At 46.1% G+C, this 19,169-nt stretch overlaps 1 protein-coding gene across 1 annotated transcript in view; it reads right to left on the minus strand.

Moving 5' to 3' along the window:
- The window catches only part of TNRC6B (trinucleotide repeat containing adaptor 6B), a gene marked incomplete at its 5' end in the record, with an annotated part of 663,786 nt that overhangs the window by 313,292 nt on the left and 331,325 nt on the right, over window positions 1–19,169 (minus strand). Inside the window, 1 exon segment of the mRNA XM_030210577.1 lies at window positions 10,926–11,051. Within this exon segment, the coding sequence (XP_030066437.1) occupies window positions 10,926–11,051 (126 nt within the window).

The following is a 19,169-nucleotide window of genomic DNA, read 5'->3' on the forward strand; positions in this document are numbered from 1 at the left end:
CAAACTTTTTTATCATCCATACGTCTCCCTCACTGATTGGAAAGAGCCTATCTTCCCTACTCCTTCTCTGCTCTACATTAAAAAAAAAAAAAAAAAAGAAACACATAACCTTACAGGACCAGCTGCAAAGGTCAAAAATTTACATCAGGCACATTTGCTGTTCAAATGCGGGATAATGAAGATACTTACCTGTAGCAGGTATTCTCCAAGGACAGCAGGCTGGACATCATCACGCATGGGTCGTCGTCCGCGACGGCCCAGGAGCTCCGGAATTTAAAGAAAAAACTTTAAAAGCTTCTAGAAGCAGTGCGACGGGCACGGGGACAACGCATCGCGCATGCGCGAGTGACTTCCCGCCTGCAACGCTTCCCACAGTTATATAACAAGCAAGAAGAAGAGAACAACTCCAAAGGGGAGGAGGGAGGGTTGTGATGATGTCTAGTCTGCTGTCCCCGGAGAATACCTGCTACAGGTAAGTATCTTCATTTTCTCCAAGGACAAGCAGGCTGCACATCATCACGCATGGGGTATCCCTAGCACCCAGGCTCACTCAAAACAATGGTCAATTGGGCCTCGCAACGGCGAGGACATAAGTGAAATTGACCTAAAAACAAACACAACTAAGTGAGAGTGCAGCCTGGAACAGAACAGAAATGGGCCTAGGAGGGTGGAGTTGGATTCTAAACCCCAAATAGATTCTGTAACACCGACTGCCCAAACCGACTGTCGCGTCAGGTATCCTGTTGCAGGCAGTAGTGAGATGTGAATGTGTGGACTGATGACCACGTTGCAGCCTTGCAAATCTCTTCAATAGAAGCTGACTTCAGATGAGACACTGATGCAGCCATGGCTCTGACATTATGAGCCACGACATGGCCCTACAGGGTCAGCCCAGCTTGGGGATAAGTGAAGGAAATGCAATCTGCTAGCCAATTGGAGATTGTGCGTTTTCCGATGGCAACCCCCATCCTGTTGGAATCAAAAGAAACAAACAACTGGGCGGACTGTCTATAGGGCTTCGTCCGCTCCACGTAAAAGGCCAATGCTCTCTTACAGTCCAAGGTATGCAACTTGTCCTCACCAGGGCGGGTATGTGGACGGGGAAAAAATGTTGGCAAGACAATTGACTGGTTCAGATTTTTATTTATTTATTGCATTTGTATCCCACATTTTCCCACCTATTTGCAGGCTCAATGTGGCTTACAGAGTTTGGTTGTGACATAATCATTCCATGATATCAGATACAATTAGTATGGAACTCCGACACCACCTTCGGCAGGAACTTAGGATGAGTGCAGAGAACTACCCTGTTATGATGAAATTTAATATATGGAGCATGAACTACCAGGGCTTGGAGCTCAGTGACTCTACGAGCTGAAGTAACAGCCACCAAGAAAATGACCTTCCAGGTTAAGTACTTCAGATGGCAGGAATTCAGTGGCTCAAAAGGAGGCTTCATCAGCTGGGTGAGAAAGACGTTGAGATCCCATGACACTGGTGGAGGTTTGAAAGGGGGCTCTGACAAAAGCAAACCTCTCATGAAACAAACAACTAAAGGCTGTCCAGAGATAGGCTGACCCTCTACACGGTGATAATAAGCACTGATTGCACTAAGGTGAACTCTTACTGAGCTAGTCAAGACCAGACTCCGACAAGTGTAGAAGGTACTCAAGCAGGGTCCGTGTAGGACAAGAGAAAGGGTCTTGGGCCTTGCTGTCACACCAGACGGCAAACCTCCTCCATTTAAACCCATAACTCCTTTTCGTGGAATCTTTCCTGGAAGCAAGCAAGACTCGGGAGACACCCTCTGAAAAGCCTAAAGAGGCAACTTCTACGCTCAACATCCAGGCCGTGAGAGCCAGAAACTGGAGGTTGGGATGCAGAAGCAACCCCTCGTTCTGAGTGTCGAAAACATTCCAATCTCCACGGTTCTTCGGAGGACAACTCCAGAAGAAGAGGGAACCAAATCTGACGAGGCCAAAAGGGCGCTATTAGAATCATGGTTCCGCGGTCTTGCCTGAGTTTCAGTAGAGTCTTTCCCACCAAAGGAATGGGAGGATAAGCATACAGGAGACCCGTCACCCAATGAAGGAGAAAGGTATCTGACGCTAGCCTGCCGTGGGCCTGAAGCCTGGAACAAAATTGAGGAACTTTGTGATTGTACTGAGTGGCAAAAAGATCCACCGAGGGGGTACCCCACGCTCGGAAGATCTTGCGGACGACGTCCATATTCAGAGACCACTCGTGAGGTTGCATGATCCTGCTCAACCTGTCGGCCAGGCCGTTGTTTACGCCTGCCAGATATGTGGCTTGGAAGAATCATGCCGTGCTGAGTCGTCCAAAGCCACATCCCGACGGCTTCCTGACACAGAGGGCAAGATCCGGTGCCCCCCTGCTTGTTGGTGTAATACATAGCAACCTGATTGTCTGTCTGAACTTGGTTGGACAGCCGATCTCTGAAATTCTTTAGAGCATTCCAGATTGCTCGCAATTCCAAGAGGTTGATCTGAAGATGCGTTTCCTGGAAGGACCAAACTTCTTGAGTGTGGAGCCCATCCACATGATCTCTCCACCACAGGAGGGATGCATCCGTCGTCAGCACTTTTTGCGGCTGAGGAATTTGGAATGGGCGTCCCAATGTCAGATTGGAGCGAATGGTCCACCAGTGAAGGGAACTGCAAAATTCGGTGGAAAGATGGATGACATCCTCTAGATCCCCTGTAGCCTGACACGACTGGGAAGCTAGGGTCCACTGAGCCGTTCTCATGTGTAGACATGCCATGGGTGTCACATGAACTGTGGAGGCCATGTGGCCTAGAAGACTCAACATCTGCCGAGCTATGATCTGTTGGGATGCTCGAGCTGAGGACACGAAGGCCAGGAGGTTGTCTGCCCGTGCCTGGGGAACATAAGCTCGAGACATTTGTGTGTTCAACAGAGCTCCTATGAATTCCAATTTCTGTACGGGAATCAGGTGGGACTTAGGATAGTTGATGACAAACCCCAGTAGTTCGAGCAATTGAATAGTAATCTGCATGGATCGTAGAGCCCCTGCCTCCGAGGTGCTCTTCACCAGCCAATCGTCAAGGTAAGGGAACACATTTATTTTATTTTTGTTACATTTGTACCCCGCGCTTTCCCACTCATGGCAGGCTCAATGTGGTAGGCAATGGAGGGTTAAGTGACTTGCCCAGAGTCACAAGGAGCTGCCTGTGCCGGGAATCAAACTCAGTTCCTCAGTTCCCCAGGACCAAAGTCCACCACCCTAACCACTAGGCCACTCCCAGTCTGCGTAGTGATGCTGCGACCACTGCCAAGCAGTTTGTGAAGACTCTGGGTGCAGAGGCGAGACCAAAGAGCAGCACGCAGTACTGAAAATGCTGAGTTCCCAGACGAAATCGAAGGTACTGCCTGTGATCTGGAAGCACCGAAATGTGAGTGTAGGTGTCCTTTAAGTCTAGAGAGCATAGCCAATCGTTTTCCTGAATCATGGGAAGAAGGGTGCCCAGGGAAGCATCCTGAACTTTTCTCGGACCAGATATCTGTTCAGGGCCCTTAGGTCTAGGATGGGACACATCCCCCCTGTTTTCTTTTCTACAAGGAAATACCTGGAATAGAATCCCAGCCCTTCTTGCCCGGGTGGAACAGGCTCAACCGCATTGGCGCTGAGAAGGGCGGAGAGTTCCTCTGCAAGTACCTGCTTGTGCCGGGAATTGAAAGATTGAGCTCCCGGAGGACAATTTGGAGGCCTTGATTCCAGATTGAGAGCGTATCCTAAACGGACTATTTGAAGAACCCACCTGTCAAAGCTTATCAGAGGCCACCTTTGGTGGAAAATATAAGACTCCCTCCGACAGGAAGATCGTCCGGTACAGACACTTTGATGTCGGCTATGCTGCTCTGGAGCCAGTCAAAAGCTCGTCCCTTGCTTTTGCTGGGGAGCCAGAGGGGCCTGAGGTGCTCGCCGCTGACGAGAGCGGGCCTGCTGGGGGCGAGCCTGAACAGGCTGTCGGGAAGGAGGAGTGTACCTACATCTATTAAAGGAATAGGGAGCACTCCTCCTCCCTCCAAAAAACCTCCTAGAAGAGGAGATAGTAGCAGAAGGCGTCCGGCGGGCGAGAGAGTCCATAGCATCATGGTGCTTTTTGAGGGAATCAACCATATCCTCATCCTTCTCTCCAAAAGGATTGCCCCCCCCCCCCCCCCGGCAAGGAACATCCACCATTCGGTGCTGGGTCTTCTGATCCAGGTCCGAGACACGCAGCCAGGAGAGTCTGCGCATCACGATACCTTGAGCAGCCACCCGGGATGCAGCATCGAAAGAATCAAAAGCTCCCCTGGCCAGGAATTTGCGACACGCCTTCTGCTGCCTGACCACCTGGTGAAAAGGTTCAGCAAGCTCAGGGGGGAGAGCTTCAACCAAACTGGACAGTTGCTTTATCGAGTTCCGTAAGTGAATGCTGGTGTACAGCTGGTACGTTTGAATCTTGGCCGCGAGCATTCCGGCCTGATACTTACGCCTCCCAAAAGAATCCAAGGTCCTAGACTCTCTGCCCGGGGGCGCCAAGGCATAGTCCCTAGTACTCTTGGATCTTCCGGAGAGCAGAATCCACCACCATGGAATCGTGAGGAAGTTTTGCCTTCACCATCACAGGCTCACCGTGGACTCTGTACTGGGATTCGTATTTCTTGTTGACCACTGAATTAGATAGAGGGCAAGACCAATTTCCCAACATCACTTTCCGGAGTGTATTGTGCAAGGGAGCCGTTGCAACCTCTTTTGGCGGAGAAGGATAATCCAGGACCTTGAACATCTCAGCCCTGGGCTCATCCACAGCCTCCATAGGAAAGGGAATGTCCCTAGACACTTCCCTTACAAAAGATGAAAAGGAGAGACACTCAGGTGGAGATTGTCTAACCTCAATAGGCGGAGTGGGATCAGATGGAAGCCCCTGAGAATCTTCCTCCAAAAAAAATCTGGGATCTTCCTCATCACTCCATGAGTGCTCCTGTTCGGTATCGGACAGTAGCTCTCGAAGAGCAGCCCAAACCCGAGCCTGCATCCACCTCGAGGATTGATGTCCTCATGAAGGGCATTGAGAAGCTTCCTCCACCGACGTTGAGGGATAGTCCACCCGGGTGGGAACCGGCTCAGGCACCGCAAGCGGTACAGAGGGCGGGGACCTCCGCGCAGGAGATAGGCCAGATGTCGTCTGAGCAGTAGGTACTGGAGGCGCAAGCACCTGCGGTACCGAAGCAGAAGGACGCATCACCCCTTCCAGAATTCCTTGAAGCATGGCCCGGAGACACTCATCGAGGGCTGCCATCTGAACAAGCGGTGGGGCCGGTACGGGAGTCGGTGGTAGAATCAGATGAGGTTCGAGAGCCGGTACCTGGCTGCCAGATGACTGACGCGTCGGCACTTCCTGAATGGAGTGTGAGCGATCCTCCCGGCGCTGACGCTTCTTGGGTGCCGACTCCCTGGAGCTCTCAGTACCGTGACGGGAAGGAGATCGATGGTGATGCTTCTTAGCCTTCGCCCGACATCAACACTCCTCGGTACCGATGAGGAGGACGTGGAATCCTCACGTCTCCTTGGGGCCGGGTCCGACTGAGGGCGGTCCCGGGGGGGCCTGCATAGCAGTAGGCCTCGAGACGGTTGGAGACCCACTCGATGCCTCGCTGCTCCCAGTAGTAACAGGTCTTTCGGTAGCCATTACCTGGACTCTCGATGCTGCTTCATTCGACGTCGATGCCGTCAACCTCGGTACCAATGTCGAAGGACTGGACCGATCTGAAAAAAGCTTCTCGTGCTGAGCCTCTCGAGCCACCTGGGTCCTTTTTTTCATCAATTTGCAAAGCTTACACGAAGCTGGCAAATGGTCGGGCCCGAGGCACTGGAGACACCAGGCTTGAGGATCGGTCGACGAGATGGTCCGGTTGCAGCGAGAACAGCGTTTGAAGCCGCTGGGAGTCCTCGATGACATGGGAGGAAAAATAGCGGTCGAAAAATCAAATGACTCGATGGTGCCAATGAAAAGGCACAAACAGGAAAAAGTCACGTGACCGGGCGGCCTAAAGGCGACCGCGACCGGAGGAGAAAGGAAACTTAGAAAAACGGGAAAAACTAAGAAAATAAGGATTTTTTAAAAAAAATTTTGTTGAAAACAAAAAAGGTAGTGAAAAAAACAAAATTCGGAGTGCGTAAACGCGACGAAAAGATGTCTCCTGGGCCACAAAAACGCGAGGAGAAAAGGAAACTGAGGGAAGCAAGCGGGCGGGAAGTCACTTGCGCATGCGCGATGCGTTGTCCCTGCGCCAGTCGCGCTGCTTCTAGAAGCTTTTAAAGTTTTTTCTTTAAATTCCGGAGCTCCTGGGCTGTCGCGGACGACGACCCATGCGTGATGATGTCCAGCCTGCTTGTCCTCGGAGAAATAAATGTACTAAAATAAATAAATAAATAAATAAATAAAAATAACACCCTGGAAGCCCACGTATTAAACAAGCAAGAAGGAAGTGCAAACGACAGCCGGAATGGTTAAAAAATGAGGCAAAGGACGCTATTAACGTTAACAGAAAATCCATCAGAAAAATGGAAGAAGGATCCGATTGAAAGTAATAGGAAACAGCATAAGGAATGGCAAGTCAAAAGCAAAGCACTAATAAGGAAAGCAAAGAGAATTTGAAAACAAGATTGCATTGGAGGCAAAAACACAGAATAACTTTTTTAGGTGTATTAGAAGCAAGCAGCCGGCAAAAGAATTGGACTGCTAGATGACCGAGGGATAAAAGGGGCAATCAGGGAAGACAAGGCCATAGTGCAGAGATTAAATGAATTCTTTGCTTCAGTCTTCACCATAGAAGATTTGGGAAAGATATCAGTGCCAGAAATGGTATTCAATGTTGACGAGTCAGAGAAACCGAAACAAATCTCTGTAAACATGGAAGGTCTAATGGAGCAATTTGACAAATTGAAGAGTAGCAAATCACCTGGACCAGATGGTATAGATCCCAGAGTACTGACAAAATTGAAAAATTAACTTGCAGAGCTATTGTTAGCAATATGTAATTTAACTTTAAAATCAATCAGAATACTGGAGGATTGGAGGGTGGCCAATGTAATGCTCATTTTTAAAAAGGGTTCCAGAGGTGATCTGGCGAGCCTGACGTCTGTGCCGGGCAAAATGGTAGATACTATTATAAAGAACAAAATTATAGAGCATATACATATGCATGGATTGAGACAAAACATGGATTTAGTCAAGGGAAATCTTGCCTCATTTATTTGAAGGGGTGAATAAGCATGTGGATAAAGGTGAGACAATCAATATTGTGTATCTGGATTTTCAAAAGGCATTTGACAAGGTACCTCATGAAAGACTCCTGAAGAAATGATAAAGTCATTGATAGGAGGTAGTGCTCTATTGTGGACCAAAAACTGGTTAAAAGATAGAAAACAGAGAGTAGGGTTAAATGGTCAGTATTCTCAATGGAGAAGGGTAGATAGTGGGGTTCCCCAGGGGTCTGTGCTGGGACCGCTACTTTTTAAATATTTATAAATGATTTAGAGATGGAAGTAACTAGTGAGGTAATTAACTTTGCTGACGACACAAAGTTATTCAAAGTTGTTAAATCTAAAGAGTATTGTGAAAAATTACAAAAGGACCTTACGAGACTGGGCATCCAAATGGCAGATGACGTTTAATGTGAGCAAGTGCAAAGTGATGCATGTGGAGAAAGAGGAACCTGAACATAGCTAAGTAATGCAAGGTTCCACATTAGGAGTCACAAATCAGGAAAAGGATCTAGGTGTCATTGCTGATGATACATTGAAACCCTCCAGTCAATGTGGGGTGGCAGCTGAGAAAGCAAATAGAATGTTAGGAATTATTAGGAAAGGAATAGAAAACAATACTGTGAAAGTTATAATTCCTTTGTATCGCTCCATTGTGCGACCACACCTTGAATTTTGTGTGTAGTTTTGATCACCGCATCTCAAAAAAGATATAGTGGAATTAGAAAAAGTAAGATAAGGGCGATGAAAATGATAAAGAGGATGGGACGACTTCCCTATGAAGAAAGGCTAAAGGGCTAGGGCTCTTCAGCTTAGAGAAGAGACAGCTGAGGTGAGATATTTTCAGTGCTTTTTTGTGCCAGTACGGCGTACCGGCAACTCTTTTGTGAGGTCCAGCTCACCTGCCTGCACCCTTCCGTTCGTGCACCCTGCTTTGAAATCTTTCATTTACCCGAAGTCGCGCTGAACCAGCAGTAAAAGCAGCAGGCAGGCAGGCTTGCCCCCTTGTCGCTTCCCTTCCCTCTCAGTGCGTCCCGCCTTCCTCTGATGTAATTTCCTTTCCACGAGGGCGGGATGCGCTGAGAGGGAAGGGAAGCGATGAGGAGGCGGGCCTGCCTGCTGCTTTTACTGCCGGTTCGCCGCAAGCTAATAATTTCAAGGCAGGGAGCACGGGTGCATGAACGGAAAGTCGGGGAGCTAAGGGCGGGCTGAGGTTTGAACGAATCGCTGGACAGGGAGGGCAGGGGAGAGAGGAGAATCGCTGGGGAGGGAAGGTGAGAGAGGAGAATTGCTGGACATGGAGGGGAGGGGAGAGGAGAATCGCTGTACATGGATGAGAGGGGAGGGCAGGGGAGAGGAGAATGGTTGGACATGGATGGCAGGGGAGGACAGGGGATAGAGGAGAATCAATGGACATGGGAGGGGAGGGTAGGGGAGAGAAGAGGCATGCTGGACATGGGAGGGGAGGGCAGGGGAGAGAGAAGAAATGCTGGAAATGGATGCAGAAGAGAGCAGGAGATAGAGGAGAATTGCTGGACATGGATGGATGGAGGAGTTGGCAGGGAGAGAATTATTGCTTTATATGGATACAGGGGAAAGGAGAGGAGAAATGCTGGACAGGGATGGAGAAGAGGAAAGATGAGGGGAAGGGAAGCGAGGAGAAAAACTGCACATGGATGGAGAAAATCGGCAAAAGCTGGATCCACTTTATACCTCCTCCAGTCAATTCCATAGAGGAGGACCCAGCTTTTACTTATGGATGTATGGCAAGAAATGAAGAAAGGAGGAAAGTAAAGAAATTTATGGAAAGGAAGCCCTGGAAACAGAGTTAAGAGAACAGATAGAGAGCATCAGAATCAGAGACTGGGACCAATATGGATAGAAAAACAAAGTCACCAGACAACAAAGGTAGAAAAAATCTTTTATTTTCATTTTAGTGTTTGGAATATGTCCAATTTGAGAATTTACATCTGCTGTCTTATTTTGCACTGGGTATACTGGAGCTGTAACAGCTTACAGAAATTATTTATAATGAAATAAAATCATGTTATTTTTTTTCCTATACTGGTATAATATTTTCTACGATGTCTGTCTATATGCACCATGACTGGTACAAGGGGTGTGGCTATAATGGGGGTGGAGCCATATGTGGTGACCCCGCCCATAATGAGTACTGGCATCTTTTTTTCTACAAAAAAGCACTGGATATGATAGAGGTTTATAAAATACTGAGTGGAGTGGAACAGGTAGATGTGAATCTACTCTTACCAAAAATACTAGGACTAGGGAGCATGCAAAGAAGCTACTAATTCCTAAATTTAAATGAATCAGAGAAAATATTTCTTCAGTCAATGAGTAATTAAAGTCCATAATTCACTGCCAGAGAATGTGGTAAAAGCAGTTAGCTTAGCAGGGTTTAAAAAATGTTTGGCTAACTTCCTAAAAGAAAAGTTCATAAGCCATTATTAAGATGGACTTGGGGAGAATGCACAGAATAAAATCTATTTTACTGTTTTGGGTTCTTGCCAGATACTTGTAACCTGGATTGGCCACTGTTGGATACTGGACTTGATGGACCTTTGGTCTTTCCCAGATTGGCAACACTTCTGTTTTGAAGAAGTTAGAAACCTCTACCTTGAGACTCGACACTTACTATAATTCAAGAGTATAGTCCTGTCAGCTGTTGTAGTGACTCAGGCAAGGGCCTGAGACTTAAAACAAGAGTTAAAACCTTGGGACTATCATCAGTAGTTTCAGAGACATCTTGGTTTAGATTTCAAAGTCTGAGATATTGTGGGTCTCATTCAGGAGCTTGTGGCATTCGTTGTAGTAGTATTCAAATCTTTGGCAGAAACAGACCGTGCCCTGGGATGTCAAAAAATAAATACAATTTTGAAAATGTTGCAAATCCGACTATAATTCTATTGGAGTATGAAACACAGCTCTCTGACTGAGAGGTCAAGAGCTGTAGAGTCACAAGCTCACTTTTCTTGGATGCTAGGTGGATTTTTGTTTTTAAATTTATGCTCAAAGTGAGTTTCATATAGGTATAATAGATATTGTCCTGTCCCCATAGGGCTTACAATCTAAACTTGTACCTGTGAAAATGGAGGGTTAAGTGGCAGGAGTGGAAGTAGTGGGATTTGAACCCCTGATTTCCCTGGATAGTGCTACTCCTCAGCTACTGATGTATAGAATGATCATATGCTTGTGAGTGGAACTGTTAAGCTGCTTGCCACAGAAAAATAAAAATGCATTCACTAATGTAGTATCTTGGATTCTCTGAATCCATCTCTCTTAATCCTCTCTCGTCTGGTTTTCAAGATATCCATAAGCAGTATGCATGAGATAGATTTGCACATACAGGTTCTTCAAATATTTCTCATTCGTCTTCCTGAAATCCTGATTGAGGTGCGTCTCCAGGAGTGTGCTGGGAAACACTGCTTTAAATTTAATCACTAAGGTCCCCACATTTGCATTTATGTATTTTCATTAGATATATCTAACAGATGGCTGAGACAATCAGCAATTAAAAAAGGAAGCTAAAGTACTTTTCTTTTTTAGGTTTTCCATTCCTTCTTCTTAAATTGCCACTGACACCTCACTGAACAGAACTGGGTAACAGAATTACCTGCTGCTCCTGTTGTTGCCGCATAGCCTGTGAGATCTTTCTCTGGTTCTGTAACATCTGTTGTTGTTGCTGCTGCTGCTGCTGCTGTTGCTGCTGCTGCTGCTGCTGGAGAAGCAGTTGACAGGCCTATACAACATGAAAACATAAATAGGATAAATTAAACCTGTCAACACTTTGTAATCTCAATATAAAGTTTGTTCATCAATGGACTGCTGAAACATAAAACCAAAATTAGTTACCTGTAGTAGATGTTCTCCAAACTCGGAAAGATTCAAGTGCTTACAACTTAGTGCCATCATCCAATGAAGCCCAGCACAGAATACAGCTTAAGACAGCATTTGGAAACTTTTTTGAGTATACATCATACATGTGCGGTACTTTCTGTGCTGCACTGTCATACTGGGGCTCCCCTCAGTCCCCCAAACACCTTACTTGAAAAAATCCAACTGTCCATGAAGACTACCTGCCACAAATAATTAACTTGGTTTTTTTCAAGGACAAGCAGGATGGCAAGGCCTCACTAATTGCTTTCAACAAAAAAAAAAAAAAAAAGGAACTTCGAATGGATGGGCATCAAAACTGGTTTTGGTGGGAGAAAGCCTTTTCCAGATTCCTACTCTACCCCCCCCCCCCCCCCTTTTTACATTTTGATTTTAAAGAACAAAGGCAATCTAGACAACAAAGAAAATAGGCCTAAGTAGGATGAGGGATGAAAATGCATTCTAAATCTCAAGGAGACAGAATGACCAAATGTACTGAATGCATGGGCGTCACCATCTGGACCCTCTAGCCTAGCTCTCTGGAACTCAAACTCAGCAATAACTTCCCTTTTCAAGGATGAGGCAAGACAATGGTGACTGTTCACATGTCTTACTTATAGCTTTAAGTATGTGCTTTGCTATAGGATCGTCATCTAACATACAGCACAATTTTATCCAAAATGCAAATAAGTAACAATTATATTCCCTAGACACAGCTTTTCTGACCCTCCATTGTCCAAACTACAGCCTATGGGCTTTTCAACAGTATTCTTACAGTTAGTTTCTTTAGCATACAAAGCTGCCTTGTATGCTTTTACATAGCTCAGACATTAGCCTTTATATTACTCAGGAGTTATTTTCTTCTGGGCCCCTAATCAGTAACAATTCCAGCACAGACAAATCACTCTAACACACTGAACCAAAAAGTATTTCTAATGACACTGCAATTACTTCTTCCAGCTTATCTGTCTATTCCCCAGTACAGACTATGAGCCCAGGCATTTCAAACATGAAGTGAATTCTTCCCTCTGGCTTCTAATCAGAACCTTTCACACAGAACTCTTTTGCCACTGCTGCTCAATTCCATAATCCACCATTTGTAACAATATTCAGGTCCCTACCTCGTTTCAGGATCTATCAATTAAGCCAGCATTTCCCACCTCTGTGCTCCTCTTCCTGAAACTTAGTGGCTTTGCAGCACTCTCTCTCTCTTGGGCTTTTCCGCCTCACTGCCAAACAGTTTCACTTTTCATTAGCTCCCACAAGCAGTCTAATTGGGTGTAGGTGCTCAATTGCCTTTCCCTGTATTCTGAGCCCATGCTGCTTTCTTACTGCATCTCCCAAGTTCACCTCCTGTCAGTTCAGGTCTCTAAGGGACAACCTCTCTCCCAGCCTTCCCATGTGGAGCAGCAGCCTAACAGAGCAACTAATCCTACTGCTGCTCCTTGTGATCTTGGGAAGCTCATTTAATCCTCCACTGCTTCAGGTATAAACTTGCATGAGCTAAATCCAATATCCCTTCTCTATGAGCTCACTTTCATTTAGTGTTCTTGTATATCTTCTGGAGCTCCCTCTAGTGCTAAACTGATCCGTGATCAGTGGCATACTGGCCAGTGCATTACAATCAAAGTCTATGTTGCAGCTCTGGAAAATTTCTTCCAGAAGCTTTCCTAAGTGTGCTACTGATGCAGCCATGGTTAAGACATTATTAAAGAAAAAAAAGGCTGCAATGACCCCACATAAAAGCTTAAAGAATACAAAACATAGTGGTGAACAAAAACATCAATCCAAAAAATCTTATTAAATATTCATTAAAATCTTGTTTTCTCTTTTTTCTCCTCTCTTTCCTTCTTGTCTCTCTCCCTATTATTTTTCTTTCATCTACTTTTTAAAGTTTTGTAAACTGCATAAATTCCAGATTTGTGGCTATCAGAATTACCCTATATGCGAAAATGACTGCCACCAAAAAGAGGACTTTCCAAGACAAAGACGTCAGATAATAGGTGTCAAGTGGCCAAAAGATGCTTCTGTCCATTGGAGCCGACTCTGTGGGTGCTTCAGCACCCCCAATATTGAGAAAATTCCTTGTACCCCTCCAGGGAGGGGTTATTTTCATTGGGCTTAGCACCCCCAACAATTTTGAAAAGTTGGCTCCTATGCTTCCGTCAGCTGGGTAAGAACAATGCTGAGATCTCATGATACTTTGGGGGGCTTGATGGGGTTTTTTAGTAACATCAAATCCCTCATGAAGCCAGTAACTGGAGCCTGAACAAAGATGGACATACCATCTACACGGTGAAGATAAAACTCCAATCACATTAACGTGAACCCTTACAGAACTGGTTTTCAGACCAGAGGCGGAGAGGTATAGAAGGTAGTCAAGCAGTTTTTGTGCAGGACATGAGACAGGATCTATGGCTTTGCCCTCACACCTGGTGGCAAACCTCCTCCACTTCAAACTATATGACCTTCTGGTACAGAGGCTTTCAACCCGCTCCTCAGGGCACACCCAGCCAGTCGGGGTTTTCAGGATATCCCTGAAAACCATAACTAGCAGGGTGTGCTTCGAGGACTGGGTTGAAAACCCTTGTTCTAGTAGAATCTTTCCTGGAAGCAAGCAAAACCTGGAAGACACCCTCTTGAAGAAGAAAGAATCAATCTTTAGCCTTTCAATATGAGGTCCAGGTGATTGAAGGCTGAGATGCAAGAAAGATCCCTCGTTCAGAGTGTTGGAAAGCATTCCAGTCTCCACAAATCCTGGCAAGCTCATTCCAGGAACAAGTCCAACTGATCAGACATTATTAATTACTTTGTTGGGTGACTTCAGTGATCAAACATATGTATCTCATGTTACAATGTCCCTCTTTAACTATTCATCATTGTAGCTCTGGACTGATGTTGTCCTTTTTATTGTTGTTAACCTGCTCTGAACCTAAATTTAGGGATATTAGTGGGTTAAAAGAATCCAACACCATCATCACCATTATCATATCTGTCGTGGCCAAAATGGGGTGATGGTTCTTGTCTTGCTTGAAGGTTGGAACATACACACATGCATTGTAGGATGCTTCTAAAAGCTTCTATAACAGAACACTAGAGAGCTTCTCCTCATCCGAGCTCTTTTGGTGATGCCACCCATCAGCTGGAATACCACATACTACTTGACCTCTGAGAAAGTAGAACCGTAATATAACTCTGAGATACTAACAACTTGTATATCTATGTGGGTGCTTGCTTCACTTAGGTCCGGAGAGAACATAACCAGTCTTTTCTGAAGGAAGACAGATCAGGGGAGTCCAGGAAAACCAGGGTCAGTCTTAACAACTCCAGGGCCCTCTGCAGACCAGTTTGGTGGGGATCCCTGTCCCTTGTTGACAAGTCGTGTTTTAATTTTTTTTTTAATTTCAAATAAAGACAAATCAAGCATAACTTGTATAGAAAAACTAATTCTAATAAGCACAATGCTATAATAGGAAACCTTTGGGTTTAAAAAGTAAAACCATGTGCATGTAATGACTGTATAAATTAATTAAAACAAATGCCCTTAATATGTAATACTTGGCAGCAATAATGAAAAAGTGACTATTCACATAGCAAGCAGCTTGAGTCAACAGATTTATTTTCCACTGAACATATTTAATGTTGTATGAACTTGGCGGCTAATAGTGTGCTGAACTGGACAATGTTGGCACATTCAGATTGAAGGAAGGAAACCCTTCCTTCATTATTCAATATTTTTTCTGAGAAATAGTAGTAATTAAAAAAAGGCAAGTGCATTTTTATAATATACCACTGCATTCCACAAACCAAAAGGAGCAAGTTCCCACATGCCATTATTTTCTTTTAATGTAAGCACAGGGGGAAAAAAAGATGTTAAATGCACCCAGGCGTCAACCTAATTAATGATTTTTTTTTTTAACTGTACATATAAATAGTGACTGTTAAACACCTGATACTCATGTCTGTTTTGGTGGCCCTTTACTGGGTGAAAACATCAGAATAGAGCGAGTCCCTCCAAACCAGCCCCTCCAAATGAAACATGATTACAATTTAGAACTAATTAGATGAAACCAATACTTCCTCTGTATACATACATATGCTACACAAGTCGGCATCTTTGAAAATATAAGTGAGGTCCAACAAAAATGCTACCAACAATAAACAACAACAACGTGAATAGCAGTTCATAGATTTGCTTGCTTTGTTTGGGTAAGGGGATAAAGGGTGTGCAGAGAGGGTAAGGGAGACCAACCTCATGGGCTTCAGTGGCCGTCTCAATTTTAACTGCCTTCAGCTCTCTCCTACCCGCTCCCATAGTTCCTGCTCGCAGCACTGCTGCCTTCTTAAATTTTCTGGGCCGCTGGAAGAATCAGTAAAGTAAGCACACTGCCTTTGGTGGTCCCAGAAGCTCTCCCTCTGTTGCAGTGTCCTGCCTATGTGGGACAGGAAATTGCAGCAGAGAGAAAGCTTCCAGGCCGCCCGGATTGAAGGCAGCAGCAGTGAAGGGAGGCAAAAGGGAGTAGGAGACAGATGACCAAGGCGGTTAGATTGAGAACAAGAGACGGCAATGACGGCTGAAGCAGGGAGGGAGATACTAAGTCCGCCACAGAGCCCCTGGGAGCGCGACCACCCCTGTCGCCCCCAATAAGACCGGCCCTGAGGAAAACCATCTTGAATACTTCTCTAACTAGAAACTTGATCTAGGCTCCCAGGTTTAGGATGTGATTTATGTACTTGTAATTCTGCCTTACACAACACAGAATTAAAGTGGATTATGATAATAATTATAATATAAGAAAATTCACTATTTTCTTTGTGGCCAGAAAACACCTGGAGTAAAATTCCCATCACCTTTCTCCTACAGTGATGGGTTCAACTACATTGGTTTCTAAGAGGGATAACTACTACTTACTAAGCACTTCCTAATACTGAGAGTTTGACCAAGACGCGCTCAGTGACAATTTGATCAAATGTCAACCGCCTGTAATCATAACAGAAAATCTGTAGAACCCAACAGTTGGAGGATGTAAGTGGCCAACCATTTACACTAAACTTTAGCTTGCCTCCTATTATAAGGTCATCTGGCATGGATAAATGAACTCCGGTTATGTTCTTGTGAATTAAGTCAGTCATTGTAGATTTTGGCTCTGGAACAGGTTGAGGCTTCTGGGCCCTCTGCTGTTTATGATGAGAGTGAGGTCCCTGCAAAGTCTGATGGGACCAAAAGAGGTGGAGTACACCTATGCAAGCTCCTTGAATCCCAATATGCAACCTGCTAGGAAGAGGAGCATGGGTCCAGAGTAAACTTGAAGAGGAGCTTGAGCATTTTGTTATGCTCCTTTATGAGAGAAGCTGCTTCTTTCACCATATTTCAAAAGAGATTCTTTACTCAGCAAGCTTTTCCTGCATGCTGTAACGAAGGCCTGTAGTCAGCAGCTGAGATTCTGTGAGTCTTGAGACCAGACTCTGACAGGTGTAGAAGGTATTCAAGCAGTGTCTGTGTAGGACAAGAAAGAGGATCTAGGGGCCTTGCTGTCACACCAGATGGCAAACCTCCTCCATTTGAAAAAGTAACACTTCTTCGTGGAATCTTTTCTGGAAGCAAGACTCGGAAGACACCCTCTGAAAGACCCAAGGAGGCAAATTCTAAGCTCTCAACATCCAGGCTGTGAGAGCCAGGGACTGGAGGCTCGGATGTAGACGCGACCCCTCGTTCTGAGTAATGAGGGCTGGAAAACACTCCAATCTCCACGGTTCTTCGGAGGACAGTTCCAGAAGAAGAGGGAAACAAATCTGACGCGGCCAGAATGGTGCAATCAGGATTATGTGTTTTTTTTTGTTACATTTGTACCCCGCGCTTTCCCACTCATGGCAGGCTCAATGCGGTTTACATGGGGCAATGGAGGGTTAAGTGACTTGCCCAGAGTCACAAGGAGCTGCCTGTGTCTGAAGTGGGAATCAAACTCAGTTCCTCAGAACCAAAGTCCACCACCCTAACCACTAGGCCACTCCTCCGCAGTCTTGCTTGAGTTTCAGCAAAGTCTTCCCTACTAGAGGAATGGGAGGATACGCATACAGAAGGCCTGCTCCCCAATGTAGGAGAAAGGCATTCTGACGCTAGTCTGTTGTGGGCCTGAAGCCTGGAACAGAACTGAGGGACCTTGTGATTGATCTGAGTGGCAAAAAGATCCACCGAAGGGGTGCCCCACACTCGGAAGATCTTGCGGACAACGTCCATATTCAGTGACCACTCGTGAGGTTGCATAATCCTGCTCAACCTGTCGGCCAGACTGTTGTTTACACCTGCCAGATAAGTGGCTTGGAGAAACATGCCGTGATGGTGAACCCAAAGCCACATCTGGATGGCATCCTGACACAGAGGGCGAAATCTGGTGCCCCCTGCTTGTTGGTGTAAAATATGGCAACCTGATTGTCTGTCTGAATTAAGATTACTGGGTTGGACAGCCGATCTCTGAAAGCCTTTACAGAATTCCAGATCGCTCTTAATTCCAGGAGGTTGATCTGCAGACCTCATTCCTGAAAGGACCAGGCTCCCTGAGTGTGGAGCCCATCTACATGAGCTCCCCACCCCAGGAGAGATGCATCTGTCGTCAGCACTTTTCGTGGCTGAGGAACTTGGAATGGTCACCCCATGGTCAAATTGGATCGAATCGTTCACCACTGAAGAGAATTTCGAAATTCGGTGGACAGTTGGATTACATCCTCTAGATTCCCCGCAGCTTGAAACCACAGGGAAGCTAGGGTCCACTGAGCTGATCTCATATGTAGGTGTGCCATGGGTGTTACATGAACTGTGGAAGCCATGCACCCCAGAAGTCTCAACATCTGCTGAGCCGTGACCTGCTGAGACGCTTGAACCATGGACACCAGGGACAGAAGGTTGTCCGCGCTTGCCTTGGGAAGATCAGCTCGCGCTGAGTGTCCAGCAGAGCTCCAATGAATTCCAATTTTTGGACTGGGGTGAGATGGGACTTGGGATAATTGATGACGAACCCCAGTAGCTCCAGCACCCGAATACTCATTCGCATGGACACCTGAAACCCTTCCTTGGAGGTGCTCTTCACCAGCCAATCATCGAGATAAGGAGACACATGCACTCCCAGCCTGCGTAGCAACGCTGCGACTACAGTTAGGCATTTTGTAAACACTCTGGACGCAGACGCCAGGCCAAAAGGCAGTACACGGTACTGAAAGTGCTGTGTTTCCAGCTGAAATCAAAGATACTTCCAGCTCACAGGAAGTATCAAGATGTGTGTATAAGCATCCTTTAGTCCAGAGAGCATACCCAATCGTTTTCCTGAATCATGGGAAGAAGGGTGCCCCGGGAAACCATCCTGAACTTTTCTCGAAAAAGAAATTTGTTCAGGGCCCTTAGGTAAAGGATGGGACGCATCCCCCATTTTCTCTTGCACTAGGAAGTACCTCAAATAGAATCCCAGCCCTTCTTCCCCTGGTGGAACGGGTTCGACTGCTTGGGCCTGTAGAAGGGCGGAGAGTTCCTCTGCAACTACTTGCTTGTGCTGGGAGCTGTAGGACTGAGCTCCCGGTGGGCAATTTGGAGGCTTGGATTCCAGACTGAGGGTGTATCCTAATCGGACAATTTGAAGAACCCACCGATCAGAGGTTACAAGAGGCCACCTTTGGTGAAAAAACATTAACCTCCCCCCAACCAGCAAGTCATACGGACACGTTTACAGAGGTTATACTGAACTGGAGCCAGTCAAAAGCCTGCCCCTTGCTTTTGCTGGGGAGCTGCAGTGGCCTTAGGCGCACGCAGTTGATGAAAACGAGTGCGCTGGGACTGAGCAGGCTGCCGAGAAGCAGGAGTGTACCTACGCCTAGCATAGGAATAGGGAGCACTCCTCTTCCCTCCTAGATGAGGAGGTAGTAGCACAAGATGCCCGGCGGGAGAGAGAATCCATAGCATCATTGTGCTTCTTGATCTGGTCAACCAGATCCTCTA

The sequence above is a fragment of the Microcaecilia unicolor genome, chromosome 1 (genome assembly GCF_901765095.1).
Source record: "Microcaecilia unicolor chromosome 1, aMicUni1.1, whole genome shotgun sequence".
In the NCBI taxonomy this organism is placed as follows: Eukaryota; Metazoa; Chordata; class Amphibia; order Gymnophiona; family Siphonopidae; genus Microcaecilia; species Microcaecilia unicolor.